The 24,352-nt window shown below is 30.9% G+C and overlaps 1 protein-coding gene across 17 annotated transcripts in view; it reads right to left on the reverse strand.

The window, feature by feature from the left end:
• Positions 1-6,041: 6,041 nt before the first annotated feature.
• Positions 6,042-24,352, reverse strand: part of LOC142319079 (BTB/POZ domain-containing protein 6-like) — a 53,336-nt gene continuing 35,025 nt past the window's right edge. For 5 of the 17 annotated variants that reach the window (XM_075356013.1, XM_075355977.1, XM_075355958.1 and 2 more), the window contains 3 exons: positions 22,024-22,062; positions 19,286-19,427; positions 11,715-12,961 (listed from right to left, as the gene is read on the reverse strand). In XM_075356013.1, the coding sequence (XP_075212128.1) occupies positions 19,323-19,427; positions 22,024-22,062 (144 nt within the window). In that variant the 3' untranslated portion in view covers positions 11,715-12,961; positions 19,286-19,322. Of the gene's footprint in view, positions 6,401-11,714; positions 12,962-13,360; positions 13,388-19,285; positions 19,428-22,023; positions 22,063-24,352 lie in introns of those variants that run through there. The other 12 variants (XM_075356046.1, XM_075356092.1, XM_075356083.1 and 9 more) reach the window with 8 other exon arrangements.

Below are 24,352 nucleotides of genomic sequence, written 5' to 3' on the forward strand. Positions count from 1 at the left end.
ATTGAAAATTATTACACTAGCTTAAAACAGCAACCGGGATAGCACAACGTACTTCATTTATCAGCGGAAGTGCTGTAGTGGCGATAGTGAGTGGTACGAATAAGACAAAGATTATTGTTCCAAAAAAGAATTATTTTTGTTTATCCTTAAGTTAAATATAATGATAATGATATTATCATTAAATATGATAATAATATTAACTGTTTTCATCAAATAGTAATATAATTTTATGGGTTGGATAAATTATTTATAAAAATTATAGACTACAAACGCCATTGTTTAAGAACTTTCGAGAATTTATGCCGTTAGTTTACCTTGAAGATAAGTGTGTAATTTGGTTATTGTCTGATATTATAAAAACAAAATGTCTACTATATAACATTATACAAAAGAAATTAATATATATTATTATAATACTGATAATTATCATAATACAAAAATACCATTTTGTAATTAATTATTACTGCAAATTATGCATACAGACCTGCATTTCCATCATTACAAGATAGCCGTCGTGCAGCAGTTAAACGAGTAAGATTTCACGCAGCGATTACAATTTTGACGACAAATGCTTACCATTTTTGAAGAAAATGAAAATTTGTTATTGATAATGAGTGATGAAGCCCATTTTCATCTAAATGGCTTCGTCAACAAACAGAATTGCCGGTATTGGGCAGAAAGAAACCCACATCAGCTTCACGAGAGACCACTTCATAGTCCAAAGGTGACTGTCTGGTGTGCAATAGGAAAGGTCGGTGTTATTGGACCATATTTTTTTGAAGAAAATGACGCTGCCGTAACTGTAACAGCTGATCGTTACATTGCGATGTTGAATACGTTTTTCATCCCTGAGTTACGAAACCGGGGAATCGATTTTCAAAATGTGTTATTCCACCACGATGGAGCTACAGCGCACACAGCGAGGGCAACGATGGCTGTTCTCCGTAACTTGTTTCCGGGACGGATCGTTTCCAGATTTGGCAACATTCCTTGGCCCCCTAAGTCCCCCGACTTGAGTAGTTGTGATTTTTTTCTGTGGGGGTTTCTGAAATCGCGTGTGTACGGCAATAAACCGCGTACATTGGAGGACCTAAAGATCGCAATTCGTCATCACGTCACCCGGATTGATGTAGACATGCTGCAAAGAATTGAGGCCAGTTACCGTGAAAGGCTACAACAATGTATTGGCCAAAATGGACATCACTTGCCGGACATAATTTTTCGTTTACGAGTAAGTAACAAATGATTTGATTTAACAAGTGTTTCAGTACCAATAAAACTTTTTTAGAGTAAATATTCAATTTTTTATGATTATTTTAAAAACATCCGGTTCCCGTGAATGACTCTGTATTATGCATACAAAATATACGTTTAATTTTCACCTACATAAAATCTGCTACGATGCCGTGATTTATTTCTACAAATATAAATTTGATTTATTTTTAACGGTGCTTTTTCAAGTTCTACATCACAGTACATAAATTGAGCTTTTCAAGTTTATAAAATAAGTAATCTGGAATCAACATTTCTATCTGCCCAATTATCGCACCTTAATTTTTTATACTGTGGATATGAAATAGAACATAAGAAATAAGTGGCATTAATTGAAAAGTTTCATCTGACGAATAATTTACTACGCAAACGATAGTGTAACTTGTCAAATACATTCGTATTGGTGTAATAATTTCATTATTTCTTTTGTGAACATAAAATACTGTAAAAATACTTTAAAAAATGAGTTTTCATATACAACCCCAAGAGTGTTGATTGATTTGGTTTAGTCGATGTACCAGTAATAGGGAAAGATGAAAAATTCTGACTGGCCAATTCATGTACTCTTAATGACTTCCAACAGTATTAAAATTAATAAATTATAATAAAATACAGTTTGTACTAAAGTACTTCCCTTTTGTAAGATAGAAAGCACTATCGTGTATTTTCATTATTCTCCATGTAAATTAATTTTTGCACTCACCATCAACTCCATAAATCAGAAGCAAGCAACCAATGCATGCTGCAAAACTTCTAGGTACTGCATATTCGATGGAAGTTTTTGTATTTCAGACTCTTTATCCATTTTTAACAAATCTGTGTGTGTTAACAATTTATTTTGTACAATGAAAGAACATTGTGCAATAAGATAGATACTACGGCAACGGGTTTAATTTATTTAAAATGCAGTTTCCTTTTTTAATGATCAGCAGAATACCTCCAAATGATGAAAAGATATTGAACTGGATTTACACTTTTCGTCTGGTAATATCAACCTAACAAATTTGTATACAAACTACAACGTAATTTATATATAATATATAAGTTGATTATTATGAATTAAAATGGGATAATGCTTTCAAAAATATTAAAAACTAGCAGACCCGCCACTGCTAAATTTATATATACATAATATATAAATATATATATATATAAATTAAATGAACACAATTAAAAGTTTGATATAGCTGCAAAATCATCGCAATTAATACTGAACATTAAAAAACTTACAAAACATAGAATTTAACCTTTGACACAAAAGTCAAAATGTAAATAAATCCAATTGTCAAAACAGCATTACCTTTTTTCCTGTTTAGCCTCCGAGAATCACCATCACGTATTACTTCAGAGGATAAATGAGTATGATATGTAAGAGAGTAAGTGTACTGTTGTTCAGTCTCAGGTCGACCATTTCTGAGATGTGTGGTTAATTGAAACCCAACCACCAAAGAACACCGGTATCCACGATCTAGTATTCAAATCCGTATAAAAGTAATTGCCTTTACTAGGATTTGAACGTTGGTACTCTGGATTTAAAAATCAACTGATTTGCGAAGACGCGTTTACCACTAGAACAACCCGGTAGGTAAAACAGCACTACATATGGGATTTAATTCAAACTACTCTCTAAACACAGCAGTTGGTTAAAAATACCCGTAACTTTCTTTCTACTGGTCAGATCGAGGATTTCAATAGATTTAACTCTTCTCCAGACAACGCGAACCATTTTTTTTTTTAGTCTATAGCAGACACAGAAGCGAACATTACCTTTTATGTATACAGAAGAAGAAAGTCTGTTGTTAATATCTGAATATCTGACAGAATATCTGGACAGAGGCGCCACTTAACGGGTATAATTCTTGCAATTGTTTTTTCTCGTAACTAATATATATTCTGAACATGAGTCAGATCAAACCATAAATGTAATTTTTCCAAATATCTAAATCCTAGCGCCACCTAGCGGGTCCAAATTAATTCAGAAACCTTGGCGGGCGTGCGCACAACTGACCAAAGTTTCATCGCAGTCGAATGAAAGGTATAAGAACGCATACGGGACAAATAAACAAACATTCAGTTTTACTTCCTTGTACAAAGTAAAGGAAGTATTGTGATCGCGAAAAATTTTGGTTTTCAGATTTCAACGGAAATATCCATTTTGACCATCCTTGAATCCATTTTGACTAGTTTCGGCGTGACGTATGTATGTATCTCGCATAACTCAAAAACGATTAGCCGTAGGATGTTGAAATTTTGGATTTAGGGCTGTTGTAAAATCTAGTTGTACACCTCCCCTTTTGACTGCAATCGACTTGACCAAAAATGTTCAAAAAAGCCCAAAATCCAAAAGAAATTGGATTTGGGACTTTTTCTTAACTACAGTAATAAACCCTCATTAAGAGCTTTTCAACGATATATCATGAGCGGTACTTATTCTTATTGGTTCCAGAGGTACAGCTAAATTAAATTTTAATTAATGATTTGGATCTTATAAGGGGAAGGCACATCGGTTCGAATCAGACTTCATCTCTTCTTTTTTTTTACTTCCTTGTACAAAGTAATGGAAGTATTGTGATAGTGAAAAATTTCGTTCTTCAGATTTCATCTCCTTTTTTCTTTTTTTAACTTTTTTTACTTCCTTGAACGAAGTAAAGGAAGTATTGTGATCGCGAAAAATTTCGGTTTTCAAATTTTAATGGAGATATCCATTTTGACCATCCCTGAATCCATTTTGACTAGTTTCGGCGTGACGTCTGTACGTACGTATATATGTCGCATAACTCAAAAACGATTTGCCGTAGGATGTTGAAATTTTAGATTTAGATTTGAAATGTTTGTGCACCTCCCATTTTAATTGCAATCGACTCAACAATAAGTATCCAAAAAAGCCCAATATCCAAAAGAATTTTGATTTTGGACTTTTTCTTAATTGTAGCAATAAGCCCTTATTGAGAGCCTTTCAACAATGTATCATAAATGGTACTTATTTTCATTGGTTCCAGAGCTATAGCCAAATGAAATTTTAATTAATGAAATATTTGGATCTTAGAAGGGAAGGCACATTGGTTCGAATCATACTTCATCTCCTTTTTTTAACTTTTTTTTTATTTTAAATATATTGATGTATTAATAATTAATTATTAACTTCTGACTATAAAAAAAAAGTTTTACGGTAAATAAAAATTCAATAATAAAAAAATATTAGAAGTTATTAATGAAATAAAATTTTATGTACTTTTCATTTTTTTTAAATGTGTATATGTAATTTAATAGGCGTACGAGTAAATCATGTGGTGTCCACATCAGATTTGATGAAAGATCTTATTATTTGTTTTTGTTTTAATTTTATTGATGATTACATAACAAATTTTTTTTAAAAAAGTATTAGATAACTATTCTGAAGACTTACATTTATGAAAAGAGTAATAAAGGGACTTTTACTCTATCCTAATATTTCAGTTAAGACTGTTGAATTAATAATTGTATAAATATTTGATGTTAACAAAAAGTAATATTTTAGCAATTTGTAATTGTCCACTTCATTAAAGAATTGAAGGATTGTATATCACTTAAAAATGAAATAAGTTTAAATGAAGTGCAGTAAAAAATGTGTGTATGTAATGGAATAGGCTTACAAGGAAGTCAGATTTTTATATATATAGAATACAATTAACAATTCAGTTTTTAATTATTTACCCAAAAAGATTTTCTTTACCCAGAAAATTTTATATAAATATGTATTATTTATTATAAATATTGTATGCATTTATTATACGAGGGTTATTTTTTTTTCAAGGTCCGATCGGTCGTGAAATAAAAACCCGCGCAAAAATAGGATGAACCTTTGCGCATATGTGTTGCGCAGCGTCTCCAGTATGGCCTTCAATCATGACGCGTCACTTCGTTTAGTTCTGAACACGCAGCTAGCACATAAGCATGTCTACAACAATAGCATCTCCCGCCAAGTGTGAAGTGCGTGCGGTAATTCGATTTCTAGGCTGAGGGGTGTAATGCAGCTGAAATTCATCGACGAATAAGTAGTGTGTACGTGAAACTTCAATGAGTGACAGCATAAGTAAGAGTGACTCTTGAGTAATTAAAACTGCTTATTTAATATCACATTTTTTCCAAAATTTTTCTAGAATGTTTGGAATATCTTCATTTGTAACTTGAATTTTTGAGGAAAATTTCTTTGAATGTAGAATGTAATGAATGTGCTTTGAATGCAGAATTAAGTACTTGGTCCATTGATTATAGTAAAGCAGTCGTATTTGGTGGTAGAAATATACTTGCTATTTAAATCATTAATTGAAGTGGAATGTTCAGAGGCATTATCTAGAAACAAAATAACTGTAAAATTATTAAGTAACTTATAAAGTTATTAAATAAGTAGTTAAATTATTTTCCTTGCAGCATTTCTCAGCTGTAGAACAAAAATGCAATTGAACCATTCTTCAAACAACTACTTGAACGAAGTAGTTTTTATTTGATTTACAAATTACTAGATGAGATTGCTTGTTATAATCTTAATCAATAAACTTGAAGAATTGTTTTGAACGATTGAAGAAGCAAAATATCTTATTTAGAGATTGAATTAATTGAAGAAAGAAGCATGAATGTTTGCTGAAGGTTAAACAAATTTATGATATTTTATTAAAAAAAAAATACTTTTTTGTGAAAATTAAATTTTATTTCTTACTATAAATTTTTAAATTCTGCATATACATATTCATCAGTGATTTTAAATACATGTAATGCATTATAGATATGTTTTGAGAGAAAAAATCGCATGTTTATAATTTTGAAATTTTCCAGAATTCATTAGATGTATTCCCGGTATTTTAGTTAAATTATTGTAATTTTGATGCATGCGGTGTATTGCAAGGATTTATTAATTGCACTTAAGCTTTACTTTGAAGACATCTTCAGTATTATCTCCGAGTAGAGGTGTTAATTTACCCTTTGATGTTTTATAATTTGTTGTCATCACTTCTTTTTTTGCCAGAATTGTTGTCATTTTTTCAGAATAGATTTACTTCATTGACTTAGAAGACAATAATCGTACCCATTTTCTTCAATTATTTTTAACTCTTCAGGATATTTTGCTGCTTTAACTACAGTTGAGATTTGCCTGTAAATTTAATATTTTTAAGCCTGATCAAACTTTGAAATTTTCTAACCAGTTCTTATTTACATTAAATTTTGAATATTCCCTTGTACTGATATTTATTTTCTTTAAGTGAAGAAAAAAGGCTCAAAACTTTGATCTTGATATTGTATCCATTAATAGAATACTCATTTGATTACAACCATCTAACCAAATAAAATCTTCCATTTCAGTCAATAATAGGCTTATATTTCTAGTGCATTGCATACCTAAAGATGCAATTCTGCCTTTTTCTATGTAATACTAGCTCTTAACTGTATGTATTGTAAACTCACCAAAGTCTAGTGCTCTAATTATGCTTCCCTTGTATTCCCCATTATCAATTCGCTTAATAATTTCAAGCTTTGTAATCAAAGTTATGAAATTTTATTTATTACTTTTTTCATGTGCATTTCCATAAAGGGTAATTCTTAAACAGAAAATTTATTGACCAGTTGTTGTCAAGCAGATGTAAGAGTAATACTATATGCAACACAAAAAAAAATTAGGAAAATAAAATATTTGTGCTGAAACATAAAATGATTATAACATGACTGCAACATAAAATGTATAAGTAATATTAAATTTCAAATCACAGATTAAATTATGGTAGCCTGAAAAAAACCTGGAAGTGATGAAAGAGAAACTTGTTTAACGATTTTTGGTTGGTTTTTCATAATTATTCTAGATCATTGATTCCCAAAGTGGTCCAGGTGTACCCCAGGGGTCCATGGGAGACTCAACGGGGGTCTACGTTGGCGTGACAAAAAAATGGGGATTCACAATTCGTAAGCGGGGGTCCACGAAAATTCATCTGGTTTCGATAGTGAAGAACTAAAATGTTGGCTTGACTTTGCATATCAATCTAGGCAGATAATGTTTTGAGAAGCTCAGCGACTGTTACTTGTAAAAACTTGCATATTCCATATTCAGTACAACGAACGTGTCGAGACTTGCAAAGCGCCGCCATCCGCAACGCTTGTTCAGACGTGCAAAGGGACGAAATATGACTTGTGGTGTGTGTGCTAGTAATCTTGCATGAACTTGTTTGATTCTTCACTAATATAAATACGATTGCCAAGGATAAACGTTATTCATTTGTTTCTGGAGTTTTGAAAAGAAAAGTAAAGTGAATAGATGTTAGCATTTGCCAGTGTCGAAAAAGTAGTAAGTACTTACCTGCAGGGGGTCCACCGGAGCTAGTACACTAGCTGCAGGGGGTCCACCGGAACCAGCAAAATTTTGAAAGTGGTCTATGAGAAAAATAAGTTTGGGAACCTCTGTTCTAGATGAATGTGTGCAATTAATAGTCCGGAATTTTGTTTTTAATAATTTATTTATTAACGCTTTTTTGTTTATTCCATAACTTTACTATTCAGTACAGTAGTTATCTAAATACGATACTGGTATTATTTTATTTTTTTTAAACGTGTTGTTTAATTAGAAATTTGAATGTCAAGGAGCAATAATGTATATACGTCTAACACATATATGTATCAGTTCATTAAAATTATTATTGTTCACCTTCTAAAACCTTTTACATATTACAGATTGCTTTACTCAATAATCAAACAGGCCTGAGGTAGATTATACCAGCATCGTTACATATTATTTCGCTTACATTGCACTTCAATAAATTTACAATTTCAAATGATGGTGTTACAAATTGCATCATTACAGTTACATCACTGGCATTATAGTTCATTCCAATTACATTTCAGTTTACATAAGTAACCTTACATAAAACATTATAGTTTATGTCAATGATCTTGTAGTTTAAATGTTACATTAATAGTCTCGTAGTTTACATTGATAACTTACCAATTCGACCTACAGTGGTAATTACAATAAACAGAACACTCATAGTAATAAACTTTTTTGGAGTCTTCAATGTGCATTTAAAATTTCAGTATCATTTCAGCAAGAAGCACGGTTTACCATCTGGCAAGTATTACTCCTGTTATTCAGAATTTTCGACAATTATAAACTGTTGCTATGAGGCATCAGAGCTGAACTGATCGTACTGGGGCGTAGCATACCAGGCCATCATGTTTCTAATAGCTAGAGTAGTTCAGTGATAAGATTCCAAGGACGTGTTCCGAACCCCAGGAACCTGGGCAATGTATGTATATGGGTACAGGCAGATTGGTCTACTCCTATAGTTTCCAGTGTACTGTGACCTCGTGGGGTAGTTTAGCAGATTTATTTTGATAATACAGTCTTTAAAAAAATATTTTCCAGAGATATGTCCATCAACCTCTGAATCCAAACAATTCCAATTAGGTGAATATTGCATAGTTGCTGCATTTCATTGAGCATGTTCTCATCATAAGGATCATTTAGCAGTTTCGGTGGATCCAGTGCACTGGTAGTTAAACCATCCAATGAATTTACTGATAGCAACATATGCTTGACTTTCATAAAATATTTTTGTTCCGAGATCAGCAATTGCTTTATGTAATGTCATGCCTTGAAATTTATACAGTTACACCCCACGATAATATTTGTTGCAACACATTTCTCTCAATTTTCTGGAACCACCAAGAACAACATATTCTATGGAGATGTATATACTCCTACATTCACTTCACTGTGTGCATGGAATGCTGCTACCATTGAAATCAATAAATACAGCGCTCTGGCAATAAAATGCAACAGAGTTAAACTTAGCAAGGTTCAAAGACTAATTACCATAATTTCAAAGGCATTTAGAACAACCTCATCTGAAACAACTTGCATCTTGACAGGTTTAATGAAAATTAAAATTAAAAAAAAAATCATCTCCTACATCTATAAAAAAAAAAGTTAAAAAGAAAATTAAAATTTAAAAAAAAATGTCAAATGACATTAATGTTATATCCATAAAACAAATAATAATATAAATTATGTTTTAGTATAATCTGAAATGATAGATGTCGGTTAGTTATAAGTATTGGTTGCAAGCATCGCTGTTTCTGTGTTGTTTTATATGTGATTGTTATACCTCTTTTCTACAGCGTTTTCCATGTTTTGTTATATAATAAATTCTCTTTTGAATTAATCAACTCTTTTTAAATAATCTGTGCAATTATTAACATTATTTTTTGTGTTTAGGGTATTAGGTTTGAGTCATGAAGCTCGTTTTGAGAGTAGTCTGATGGAGAGACGGTTAGTACTGCAAGTTCTGGTCAACTGTTGTGGTTGAAGAAGAAAGGAAAAGGGATGTATCCCTTAGAGGAGTTATCCTCAGGTACAATTAAGAAGACAAAAGCTTCAGAGGTGTAGGGGTGGCTAGTACAGCTGCCAAAGAATCAGATTCAGATGTGAGGTTAGCCCAAGAGATTTTTGGTCCATCTATTTCTTTGTCAGGATAAGCAGGTATTACCCTTGAAGGCCAGAAAGGCAGAGGTTGCTTTACCAAAATTCGAAAAGCAACTGGAGACAACAGAATGGTGTCGAATGACGTAACTGAATTAATCGATATATTTAATGATTTGTATGGTGAGGTGGAAGAATTTGTGAGTGATTCTAAAAATATGAGGTAAAAGTGCCGAGGTACTTTTCTCTTATACTATTCCATGTGGGGAAGTTTTCTACATTTCTTAAGTGTTGGCTGCAGGGATACATTGAGTGAATCAGGGCTGGAATGAGTGAGTGAGAGAGGACTGTTGTGCCTACACCAGTCGCGAGATTTGCTTCTGAGGTAGTTTCTACTTCTGTACTTGCAAAATCGAAGCCGAAGGTATTGTTAATAGACAGCCCTTCTGGTTTCTCATCTGCCGCCTTCAATGGTGAGTTGGTGAAGAAATTGGTGCTAGAAATATGGTTTTTCAGATTGTCAGTCTTAAAAATAATTCGAAAGTAGTATGGATTGTGGCCAATGATACTGATCCTGAACAAGATATTTGTGAAATTGAGGGAATGAGTAAGTATCCTCTTGGTAGGTAGTTGCTTCTAAGCCTTTGAAGCCACGATTAATAATATAAGATGTACAACGGAATTGGGGGAGGCAGGTTTTCTAAATGCGACTTGAACGAAAATGCGGCATTAGGGTTTTGTGATTACAAGGATTTTCATGTTAAATGTAAAATTATGTATGGGGTTGACAAAAGAGACAGCGGTGTTGTGCATTGTGGAGTGAGAGAAGGAGATACGCAAAAGACTTCTTGTAGACGGTCGTGTTTTTGTGGATTTCCGATCATGCAAGATGAGAGATCAATTGCAGGTGCGTTGGTGTTTCAGATGTCTGAGGTTGGGACACGTGGCTAGGACCTGAAGGGGAAGGAGTCATGTGCATTTTGCTGCAAAGAGGGTCATCATACTAAAGATAGTGCAGTTAAGAAATAATACAGGGTTCTCCTGTATGTTTGAACTGTTCTCGTGTTGGGAAGCCCTGTGATCATGACTGTAGGTAGAATGATTGTCCCGTGGGACTTGTTAGTTAGTAGGATTGGTATGTAGTTTGATATCTAGATTTCAGTTGTTGTTTTGTGTTTATATGTGTTTGATTACGTTGTATTTCAGTTTTGGTTGCAATCTCCTCATTAGTGATTTTTAGTGTTCTGATTGATGTTATTAGTTTTTTGTTAAATGGTTGTTTTGGTTTTGTGGTGCTGGTGCTTCTGATTATGTTAGTTAATTGCCCTTATTTGTTGATTGTTTTGGTTTGTGTACTATTATTTATGTTTTTTGGGTTAAGGTATTTGTCTAGTTTTCTCATTGGTTATGTTTATTATTGTACTGATAGTATAGTTTTTTTTTTTTTTTTTTAGTTTTTAACGTCAATATTTTGTTGTTTATAATTGGTAGTTATTTGCATTTATGTGTTTGTTGTAGTTTTGTTTATGTTTTTGGTATGTTATTGTGCAATAATAATATTGTTTCAAGTTTAATACAATTAGTTTCAGATTTTGTGTCAACAGTTGGGAATTAGAAACTTAGAAATACATAAACAAATATATATATTCCTTAATTCAACAAGATAAAAAAATCAATTAAAATGAATGCAGGAGAAAGCTCGTGTCAAAAGTGCAAAAAAATATATAATAAATAAATTTGTGTATTGTACAGAGAGTACGATTCTTGAAAGAATTGATTTTAAAATAATAATTATAAATGCCAACCAGGTAAAATTATTATTTAAATTCTACAAGTTACATGTTAAACTTAGTAATATAATGCAATAAACAAAATATGCCTTAAATTAAATGTTATATCTTAAATATGCTAGGCTCAATATAAAAAATTACCAAATTAATAAATGTATAAATAAAACAAAAGGATTAGCTGAAAAATGTAGGGTAATACAAGAAATCATATATGCAGATTATAGAACAAATTTAATAAACATTGAATTATAAAATACACATTTACACTTGGCAAAAATTTTGGGTAATCTTATATTTGATTATGTATTTAATTTGATTAGGGATAATATTGAAATGTATAAAAAGAAGCTTAAAGACAATAAATATAATAAAATAGGTAATTTAATAAGAATTAATAATAATTATTATTAATTATTAGTCCAATATAGTCTAGTTCAAGTTTTAAATTGCATTAGAAAAAGTGATATAAATTATGTTAAGCACACAGTATGAAAAGATATGTAATGTTGATTTTAGGCACTAATTTGAAAATTAATTCATTATAGTTTTAAGTAACCATTAAAACAGTGTAAAATTACTATTTTACCTTTAACTGTACCTAAAATATTAGTTAGATATTTCTACAGATGTTCATTTTCCCTTTACAGCCTAACAATGTATTGATAAACATTCTAACAACGTACTGATTAATATTCTAACACATTCTGGTGTTTGTTTATTTGTTTGAATAATCTACAACAAGCCAATTACATTGAACAATATTTTGTTCATTTAAAATTAAAAACAATAACAGAAATGTACATTCAAAATAGATGGAAAGTTGAGTTGATGGACAGACTTATCATAAAATTTACAAATTTCAGGTTAAAATAAACAAAAAATTAGGAGTACATAGCTTATCTAAATCTACAGGTATTTTGATGGAAAGGATTCATGTTTTCCGATCTCTGTTGCAGAGTGATAGTGTCTCAATTTTCATCCAGAGATAGGATTCAGTCACAATTATGCATGGCATTTTTCATATGACACAACTACAATTTACATTTTCCAAACCCTGAACAAGCTTCAAGCTTCTATGGCAAATTAATTCATCAAGCCCAAAAGAAAAAGTTAGTAACATTGTAGCTGTCAACTCATACTGACCGAATCATTCTGTTGAACAGAATATGAAATGAATAATTTGCATGTCCAAGCCAACTACAGAAAAGATTCCTAGAGCAGTTAAAATAAAGTAGTAATCGTTAAATAATAAATAATTAATGTGTGGTTAATTGAAACCCAACCATCAAAAAACACCGGTATCCACGATCTAGTATTCAAATCCATGTAAAAACAACTGACTTTACTAGGACTTGAACGCCGGAACTCTTGACTTCTAAATCAGCTGATTTAGGAAGATGCTTTCACCACTAGACCAACCAGTGGATTACCAATTAAATACAAAATAATGTTTTCACAACTGTAAAAGAAGGAGAAAAAAGAATCAATTTTATTTTTATTTTTTTATTTATTATATATTTACTTAGAAGTTACAAATTTAAAAGAGAGATTTATTCTATTAAGATATATTTTGATTAATAAAGATCTCATATATGGTATGTATATATATAATATATATATATATATATATATATATATATATAATATATATATATATATATATATATAATATATATATATATATATATATATATATATAAAGTTTCTGGTATTAGTTGTGATAAATTAAATTATCATTTGTTATGTAGTCTAATTCATTAATGATATAAAAAAAACTCTTTATACCAATTAGAATAAATATTACTGTCTACTAGTAGCCAAAATTCAGAAAATTATTAATTAAAATTAATCGCTCTTCATTTGTCTTATCCTTTTAAAATATAACCTGGAAAAAATATTTTCTATGTATTATTTGAAAAAAAAAAGTTTAGCCTTAATTTTTGCTTTACTACATATCTTTATTTAAAGTGTAATTGAATATTTTCATTTTTCTGAATTATTTTCTGTCTGTATAAATGTAAATTATACCTTTGAAATGTAATATCTCTAAATTATTGTAGGTATCATTTTCTTGATATGACATTGAGTAATAATGACTTGAGCTAAAATTAGACACAAACTTAAATGATAGTCTGCAGAAATTGTATTTCTGCTTAAAAATAAGAAGAACATACAACTACAACATGAATACAATTTATTGCTAATATAAATCCAAAGATAATTATAATTTCTCAGCATCTCATCACTATTATTTAATAGTTAATGAAAATATCACTTTAAAAGATGACAAAAATAAAGTGATCAAGAAAATAATGATGCCATTTTCATGAAGTAAAAACTTTACACAGCATTTATCACAAATGTAGATCCTTTGTGTAATGGTTGATCATAATCTCTCTTAGAATACCTTGCTCATTTAGTAGATGTAAGCATATTTTATATCTTTACTATTCGATAAACATAATGTTTTTTGAATGATAAATTGATGAGACCCCTGCATTTTATGTTCAATAATTGGTATTGTTTTGGTGACCGCCGTCCAAATAAGATTTAGAAAGTTTAATTATTATTATGTGGAGACAAAGTTCTTGGAGAAATTACTCATATGACATGAGATTAATGCTTGTGAAAAAAAACTGGATAAAAAGGATAAAGCAGTGTTTAGGAAAAGATGGTCTTACTCTCTTGAAGAATTTCTTCTATGGTAATAAGCATTCTAGGTAGTTTAAGGGTTAGAATTTGATGTTTAACTTTTGAGTTTCTGTAAACACAGTACTAATTCACCAGGAACTTTAAAAGCGTTATAAATCTACGTTCTGCCTCACTCGATCAACTGAACATGCTGATAAGCCACAGGAATAGTGATGGTCATTGAAATCGCCAATTATTAAACCCGTAAAGGAATCTGTGAAAACAGACTGGAGAGATAATCTTTACTGATATCAGAATTTGGGGGCATATATAAATTGCAGATATTCAGTTTAACGGCGCCAATATCTTAAGTGGGATTCCAGGGAGCTCCACCTCACTGTGCAAGTGCTGTGCAATACTGGTTGGATGAAATCTTTCCTGAACTCTGGATTAGTAGCAAAGGACTTGTTGAATGGGCTCCATGGTTGCCAGATTTCAATCTAATGGATTTTTCATTCTGAGGGTATCTAAAGTTATGGGTGTATAGAATCAAATTTCACAATGTGGCTGACCTACACACCAGGATTGGATGAACGTCATGCCATAGACAGTCATTATAGTCATATAGGTGTTAAACAACCTGAAATTCCGCCTACAGATCTGTCTGGAATTCAACGAACGACATATTCAACAAATACTGTGATTTCGACTACGGTTCGGGACTTTTTGAAGACTGTATATTAAGAACTATTTTTGGACACTGTACATTAAACAACAGTAACTCTAAATTTTCTGTATTAAATCAAAATGTTTAAGTAATTTTATTTCTCATGATATTTTATAAGCATCACACTGATTAAATAAGTTCTTGAATTCTGGGTAAGATGGTTACATTACTTTACTATTGAATGGTTCTACAGAATTGAAAAATCTCAAACCATAGTGCACTGGATACAGAGGGATAAAGTTAAAGCTAGAAAGCCAATGGATAAAGCCACATTTAATATCTAGTTTCTGCTGATCATGGCTATTGAACAATCATGTGCAATTTCATTGCTTGCTGCTGGTATTTTTACTTGCTGTTAAACAGCGATTTCAAAACTAAAACAAAAAAAGTATCAGTAGTCTTGTGATATGATGAACGTGTAGCTATAAAATTAATTTTAATGCTTAAGATTATGAAATGACTTGTAAAGACGCTCTTTCTTGTAACTTTATTTTTCAGTTTTTTTAATTTTGAATAAAATACAACAAGAATTGAACAAAATATGTTTCGGACTCAGTTATTAAAAGAATAGAGTATGGTTTTTAAGTAAATTTCAGCAAATGATTAATCACAAGATTCCAGTTTTTTTTTTGCATATAAATTGATAAGCAACATGAACACTAATGAGTGCCATAAGATCATTAATATCTGTTTTATATAACCAATTTTAATTTTTCAGTCACTCTTATTAAAGATAATAATTAACACGGCTACTATGGTCGTCCAGAAAATATGAATCGTATGCGGTAAAGTTCAATCACAACAATGGGTCAAGATCATTTGTTCTCAGTTGTTTGGTTAGCGCTGTAAGAAATTTCCTAGCTATACCTGTGTCACAGAATGATTTTGCATGTGTTTATAATGGATAAAAAAATTGAAAATCCCACCGATTGTGAGTTACGATCGGTCATACGTTTATCGAACGCGCAAGGTGTTCGTCCTGAGGAAATTAATCGACGAATTACTGAAGTATATGATGACAGTGTAATGAACGAAGGAAACGTAAGGAAATGGTGTCGTTAATTTACGGGAGAACGTCTGTCATAGCGCAGAGAAAACGATTAAAAGCTTGAACGTTATTATATCAAAGCACAGAGCTCCTAGGGTATCGAAAAAGAGACTACTTGCGACAACCGTAGTCTCATCGATTTTGTATGCGGTTCCTGCATGGTGGCCCGCTATGACTATTAACAGGAACAAGGACAGATTAAAAAAGATTCACAGGAGGGTATTGCTTGGAGTAGCATCCGCTTACAGAACGGTCTCGTATGAGACCCTCTGTGTGCTTTCTGGTATGCCCCTTTTGATCTCATTGCTAGACACAGGATTGAGAGGTTTTTAGGACGTGTGGATAATGAAGTCAGACAAGATATTAATAATATATGGCAGGAAAGATGGCTGCAGGCTGGGGTAGCCAGATGGACCAGATCCTTGATCCCTGATATAGTTAGATGGACAGGCAGACGCCACGGAGAAATAGATTACTACGTCACACAGTTTTTAACTGGCCATGGGTGCTTTAGCGAATACCTCCACAAAGTTGGCAAAAGAGATCAATCTACGTGCTTGTATTGTAACGAACGTGACAATACATGCAACGTAACGACGATGTAGAGCATACTTTCCTGAATTGCCAAAAATGGCAAATGTTAAGATACAATGCTGGTATTGACGGAAAGACTCCGAGAGAGATAATAGATCATATCCTCAGTAGAGTAGAGAATTGGAGAAAGGTTGTAGAGTTCATAAGGTCTGTCCTTAAACAAAAAATTATAGATGTAAGGAATATGGGTTTTTAGATTGTAGTTTGGGTGGACAGCCTCAGCGGTGAGAGCCAACATGCTGAAGTGTGCTGGTTTCGATAAGCCGCTGAGGATTTCTTGGGTTGACTGTTAGGTTTTCTTAACAAAATATATCAGGTTTAAAAAAGTAAACGAAAAAGATCCAAACAGCACATCACGACACATAGGTATGATGTGTAGTTGTAAAGGACAAAATTAAAAATGTGAAAAAATCTCAAAAGAGCCAACCGGTAGGCCTGACCTGCCATGCCGGTATATAGCCGGTTGGTGGGGAGGGCCTATTAGAATAACGGATACTCCCCTAGGTGGCGTAATACCATCAAGTCGGTCCGGCCCAGGGGAGTAGAGAAGTTAAATAAAATAAATAAAAAAAATTACGGGAGAACATTCGGAAATTTTTTATGAAACTTCGCCATGGAGTTAAAAATTGCCAGCGTGGTCTTTCGAGTCGTGGAGTGTTTTTAGTTTCATGAAAATGCTCGTCTGCATGACACAAAAAACTTGTTAACTTCTAAAACGTTTCGGGTGGGATGTTTGACCATCTGCCATATAGTCAAATCTTGCTTCAAGTGATATTCACGTGATTACAAAATGTAAGAAATTTTTTGTCGGGAACCACTCTGAAAGTGACGAGACATCAAGACAGCTGTTCTCGAGTGGTTTAATGGACTGAAGACAGACTTCTTTGAGATAGCCATACAGAAAACTGTGCCAAGGTTTGACAAACACTTAAACGTAGGAGGTGATTATGGGATATGATAGCTTAAAAAATATAGATTGGGAACCATGTATTAAAGTTAAAACAAAAACAACAATATGCGTGGGACAAGAATATTATTGCATATGGACAAGCATATGTTATTCAATTCATATAATGATCTCTGTAAAGCTTTTTCTGAGAACTGTGTAATAAGTTGATCATCTGCAAAGAGTAATTTATTTAAAACGGTTCTTCTTGGACTGTACGTTATAACAAAATAAAGATTACTTTTGTGTAATATTAAATGTAATATTGCTTTTTTGTAAATATTAAAAAGTATAGATGATAAACATCCTTGTCTTATACATATATATGTACCTACCAGTCTACCACTATTTAAACTATCATATATTACAATGTTTCTTTTAATATAAAGACCTTTAATCACAACTCGATATGTTCTATTTTGCATAATTGCGCCAACTGATAGAAACCCCAACATTTTCAAGAGAGCAATCGAATTCAAAGAAGTACAGTATCAATCAAAATAAATTCTAAACCTGGGAATTTCCCATACTAATCTTATCACAGCAGTTCCACTAGCTCCAAGATATGGTTCATCAACAGCACAAAATCTAGCTTCATTTTCCTCACCACTGCATATCCCAAACATATGAGCAAGATCTTTATCACAACATAGAATAATGATTTTATATCCCCACTAATGAGTTTCTTACATGTCAAAAACGTCCATATGATGAAGAATCATAGTTGAGCAGACTTGTTCTTCAATAGAAAGGTGCTAAATAAAAGGAGAAGTATGAAATTTATTGTTAAATAATTTATTGCTGGCCTCATCTTGAAGAGTTTATGATAGGTAGGATAGTCCAGATTTCATTTGCTTTGAATTATCATTAAAATTCAAAAAAGTTTAATATTTTCAAATTGTTTAACTGTCATTGTTTTGTTTCACAATATCTAATCCTACTGTACCAAAAATTTATAATGTTCATCTGAGAATAAGATGAAAGATAATAACATCAGCAAAAGCCAAATTGATACTTATTCCAAGATCAGTTTGACAATTATACAAAAGTGTCTCCAACTATGTTTGTTTTTATGTCTTCATTAAAAAAAATACTAGAACTAATGATATGGAGTCTGTAACCGACTGACAGAGTCTGGTAAGTTTGTAGAACATTTACATTAACTTTCTTCCATGGAAACATTAGGAGGAATATTTTTCCAAACAACTTGTCTCAGTGCCGTCTGTTATACATTTAGTCCATATATTCTTATTACTTGTATTTCCTCCACCCCTGTTTTTATGATTGCATTATTTGTAATGGATTCATTTATTACACGAAGTTGTTCCAAAGTAGTGGATACAGACTCCTGTGTAGAGTATGTCAAGTTTGATAAAATCTTTCACATGTATTTTTACTGCTAGTAACTCGACAATTATTATTATTATCATTCAATGCATCAGACATCAGGAGTTAAATGCAGAAACCAAAGTTACAGGATCCTGCGCACAAGACCCAGATACATAGATATTATGTGACAATGTTATATAAATGATGATCATTCTGAAAGAAAGAGTTTATAATGGTCATAGTTCATCGCCACTGCACTCAGTAGTTAATCATGTAATTGTAATTAACTCTAATCTTTACTGTCAAAAGAAAATATCACACCTAATAATTTGTTCTAAAATTTCTCTGAATTCTGTACTGTACAACAACTATTTTGTGAGACATTTAAAAAAAAATATAATTTATATCATAAGAAAAACCTGCGTACCATTGTGTAAATAACTTATATATTTATTTAATGGTAATTAGAAAAGATTACCGAACATTAGATTAACTTTAGTTAGCTTACATTGAAATCATGTGAAAATCTTTGCATGGAAACGGCATTACGTACTTGCTTCGTTCGCTAATCTTGTGTAATAAACATTAAATATAAAATTATATAAACTTACTGGTTGAAGCGAAAAGAGTTGTCCTGTCGTGGAACTGATCTGTAATAAATGGAAAACATATAAATATAACTAATTTATTTAAGTTAAAATTAGCAGGAATATGGATGAAATTTCATTAATATGACTATTATCAGTTTGTGATTGTTATATTATTGTACTGGGATTATTGATTAGTTATATGCAGTATGGTTAATATTTATTTTCATTAAATATTGAGCTGTCTGATGAAAATTGAGTTAAAAAATCGAAACGTCGTAAAATTAATAAATTTTTATCCACATTACTGCTAATTTCACTTAAGATCATTCTAAAAAAGTACCTTCTACATTTATTTTTTTTATTTAATAATGTTGAAGTTTCATTACCATGCGATAGCTTAATTAATAAAAAAATTAAAGTACGGTTAAAAAAAAAAAGGTACGTAGTTAAAATTTTAGTAGAAATTTTTATCATTTATCTCATTCTTTATTTTAACAACTATTTTACCAAATTTTAGATAATTGTAAATTAAAAACAATTTTAGAAATTTTTTATAAAATGAATCGGCTACAAAAATTATAACTAATTTTTCTTGTTATTTGTCCCAAGCATATTTTTGAAAATTTATTTACAAATTCTTGAAAATGTTATTTTCTGCATCTACATCTGATCTAAAGCAGATACCACATCCTAAATATTTAAAATTTGAAACCTGTTCAAGCGGTTTGCTTTCCAAAATTATTTTTGAACTAATTGTTTCCTTGCCCTAGAAAGCCATAACCTTTGTTTAATTCAATGATATTTTTAAATTATATTGACTACATATGTTATTCAATTCATATAATGATCTCTGTAAAGCTTTTTCTGAGAACTGTGTAATAAGTTGATCATCTGCAAAGAGTAATTTATTTAAAACGGTTCTTCTTGGACTGTACGTTATAACAAAATAAAGATAACTTTTGTGTAATATTAAATGTAATATTGCTTTTTTGTAAATATTAAAAAGTATAGATGATAAACATCCTTGTCTTATACATATATATGTACCTACCAGTCTACCACTATTTAAACTATCATATATTACAATGTTTCTTTTAATATAAAGACCTTTAATCACAACTCGATATGTTCTATTTTGCATAATTGCCCCAACTGATAGCAACCCCAACATTTTCAAGAGAGCAATCGAATTCAAAGAAGTACAGTATCAATCAAAATAAATTCTAAACCTGGGAATTTCCCATACTAATCTTATCACAACAGTTCCACTAGCTCCAAGATTTGGTTCATCAACAGCACAAAATCTAGCTTCATTTTCCTCACCACTGCATATCCCAAACATATGAGCAAGATCTTTATCACAACATAGAATAATGATTTTATATCCCCACTAATGAGTTTCTTACATGTCAAAAACGTCCATATGATGAAGAATCATAGTTGAGCAGACTTGTTCTTCAATAGAAAGGTGCTAAATAAAAGGAGAAGTATGAAATTTATTGTTAAATAATTTATTGCTGGCCTCATCTTGAAGAGTTTATGATAGGTAGGATAGTCCAGATTTCATTTGCTTTGAATTATCATTAAAATTCAAAAAAGTTTAATATTTTCAAATTGTTTAACTGTCATTGTTTTGTTTCACAATATCTAATCCTACTGTACCAAAAATTTATAATGTTCATCTGAGAATAAGATGAAAGATAATAACATCAGCAAAAGCCAAATTGATACTTATTCCAAGATCAGTTTGACAATTATACAAAAGTGTCTCCAACTATGTTTGTTTTTATGTCTTCATTAAAAAAAATACTAGAACTAATGATATGGAGTCTGTAACCGACTGACAGAGTCTGGTAAGTTTGTAGAACATTTACATTAACTTTCTTCCATGGAAACATTAGGAGGAATATTTTTCCAAACAACTTGTCTCAGTGCCGTCTGTTATACATTTAGTCCATATATTCTTATTACTTGTATTTCCTCCACCCCTGTTTTTATGATTGCATTATTTGTAATGGATTCATTTATTACACGAAGTTGTTCCAAAGTAGTGGATACAGACTCCTGTGTAGAGTATGTCAAGTTTGATAAAATCTTTCACATGTATTTTTACTGCTAGTAACTCGACAATTATTATTATTATCATTCAATGCATCAGACATCAGGAGTTAAATGCAGAAACCAAAGTTACAGGATCCTGCGCACAAGACCCAGATACATAGATATTATGTGACAATGTTATATAAATGATGATCATTCTGAAAGAAAGAGTTTATAATGGTCATAGTTCATCGCCACTGCACTCAGTAGTTAATCATGTAATTGTAATTAACTCTAATCTTTACTGTCAAAAGAAAATATCACACCTAATAATTTGTTCTAAAATTTCTCTGAATTCTGTACTGTACAACAACTATTTTGTGAGACATTTAAAAAAAAATATAATTTATATCATAAGAAAAACCTGCGTACCATTGTGTAAATAACTTATATATTTATTTAATGGTAATTAGAAAAGATTACCGAACATTAGATTAACTTTAGTTAGCTTACATTGAAATCATGTGAAAATCTTTGCATGGAAACGGCATTACGTACTTGCTTCGTTCGCTAATCTTGTGTAATAAACATTAAATATAAAATTATATAAACTTACTGGTTGAAGCGAAAAGAGTTGTCCTGCCGTGGAAATGATCTGTAATAAATGGAAAACATATAAATATAACTAATTTATTTAAGTTAAAATTAGCAGGAATATGGATGAAATTTCATTAATATGACTATTATCAGTTTGTGATTGTTATATTATTGTACTGGGATTATTGATTAATTATATGCAGTATGGTTAATATTTATTTTCATTAAATATTGAGCTGTCTGATGAAAATTGAGTTAAAAAATCGAAACGTCGTAAAATTAATAAATTTTTATCCACATTACTGCTAATTTCACTTAAGATCATTCTAAAAAAGTACCTTCTACATTTATTTTTTTTATTTAATAATGTTGAAGTTTCATTACCATGCGATAGCTTAATTAATAAAAAAATTAAAGTACGGTTAAAAAAAAAAAGGTACGTAGTTAAAATTTTAGTAGAAATTTTTATCATTTATCTCATTCTTTATTTTAACAACTATTTTACCAAATTTTAGATAATTGTAAATTAAAAACAATTTTAGAAATTTTTTATAAAATGAATCGGCTACAAAAATTATAACTAATTTTTCTTGTTATTTGTCCCAAGCATATTTTTGAAAATTTATTTACAAATTCTTGAAAATGTTATTTTCTGCATCTACATCTGATCTAAAGCAGATACCACATCCTAAATATTTAAAATTTGAAACCTGTTCAAGCGGTTTGCTTTCCAAAATTATTTTTGAACTAATTGTTTCCTTGCCCTAGAAAGCCATAACCTTTGTTTAATTCAATGATATTTTTAAATTATATTGACTACATATGTTATTCAATTCATATAATGATCTCTGTAAAGCTTTTTCTGAGAACTGTGTAATAAGTTGATCATCTGCAAAGAGTAATTTATTTAAAACGGTTCTTCTTGGACTGTACGTTATAACAAAATAAAGATAACTTTTGTGTAATATTAAATGTAATATTGCTTTTTTGTAAATATTAAAAAGTATAGATGATAAACATCCTTGTCTTATACATATATATGTACCTACCAGTCTACCACTATTTAAACTATCATATATTACAATGTTTCTTTTAATATAAAGACCTTTAATCACAACTCGATATGTTCTATTTTGCATAATTGCCCCAACTGATAGCAACCCCAACATTTTCAAGAGAGCAATCGAATTCAAAGAAGTACAGTATCAATCAAAATAAATTCTAAACCTGGGAATTTCCCATACTAATCTTATCACAACAGTTCCACTAGCTCCAAGATTTGGTTCATCAACAGCACAAAATCTAGCTTCATTTTCCTCACCACTGCATATCCCAAACATATGAGCAAGATCTTTATCACAACATAGAATAATGATTTTATATCCCCACTAATGAGTTTCTTACATGTAAAAACGTCCATATGATGAAGAATCATAGTTGAGCAGACTTGTTCTTCAATAGAAAGGTGCTAAATAAAAGGAAAAGTATGAAATTTATTGTTAAATAATTTATTGCTGGCCTCATCTTGAAGAGTTTATGATAGGTAGGATAGTCCAGATTTCATTTGCTTTGAATTATCATTAAAATTCAAAAAAGTTTAATATTTTCAAATTGTTTAACTGTCATTGTTTTGTTTCACAATATCTAATCCTACAGTACCAAAAATTTATAATGTTCATCTGAGAATAAGATGAAAGATAATAACATCAGCAAAAGCCAAATTGATACTTATTCCAAGATCAGTTTGACAATTATACAAAAGTGTCTCCAACTATGTTTGTTTTTATGTCTTCATTAAAAAAAATACTAGAACTAATGATATGGAGTCTGTAACCGACTGACAGAGTCTGGTAAGTTTGTAGAACATTTACATTAACTTTCTTCCATGGAAACATTAGGAGGAATATTTTTCCAAACAACTTGTCTCAGTGCCGTCTGTTATACATTTAGTCCATATATTCTTATTACTTGTATTTCCTCCACCCCTGTTTTTATGATTGCATTATTTGTAATGGATTCATTTATTACACGAAGTTGTTCCAAAGTAGTGGATACAGACTCCTGTGTAGAGTATGTCAAGTTTGATAAAATCTTTCACATGTATTTTTACTGCTAGTAACTCGACAATTATTATTATTATCATTCAATGCATCAGACATCAGGAGTTAAATGCAGAAACCAAAGTTACAGGATCCTGCGCACAAGACCCAGATACATAGATATTATGTGACAATGTTATATAAATGATGATCATTCTGAAAGAAAGAGTTTATAATGGTCATAGTTCATCGCCACTGCACTCAGTAGTTAATCATGTAATTGTAATTAACTCTAATCTTTACTGTCAA

This window comes from Lycorma delicatula, chromosome 1, assembly GCF_047948215.1.
Source record: "Lycorma delicatula isolate Av1 chromosome 1, ASM4794821v1, whole genome shotgun sequence".
Taxonomy (NCBI): Eukaryota; Metazoa; Arthropoda; class Insecta; order Hemiptera; family Fulgoridae; genus Lycorma; species Lycorma delicatula.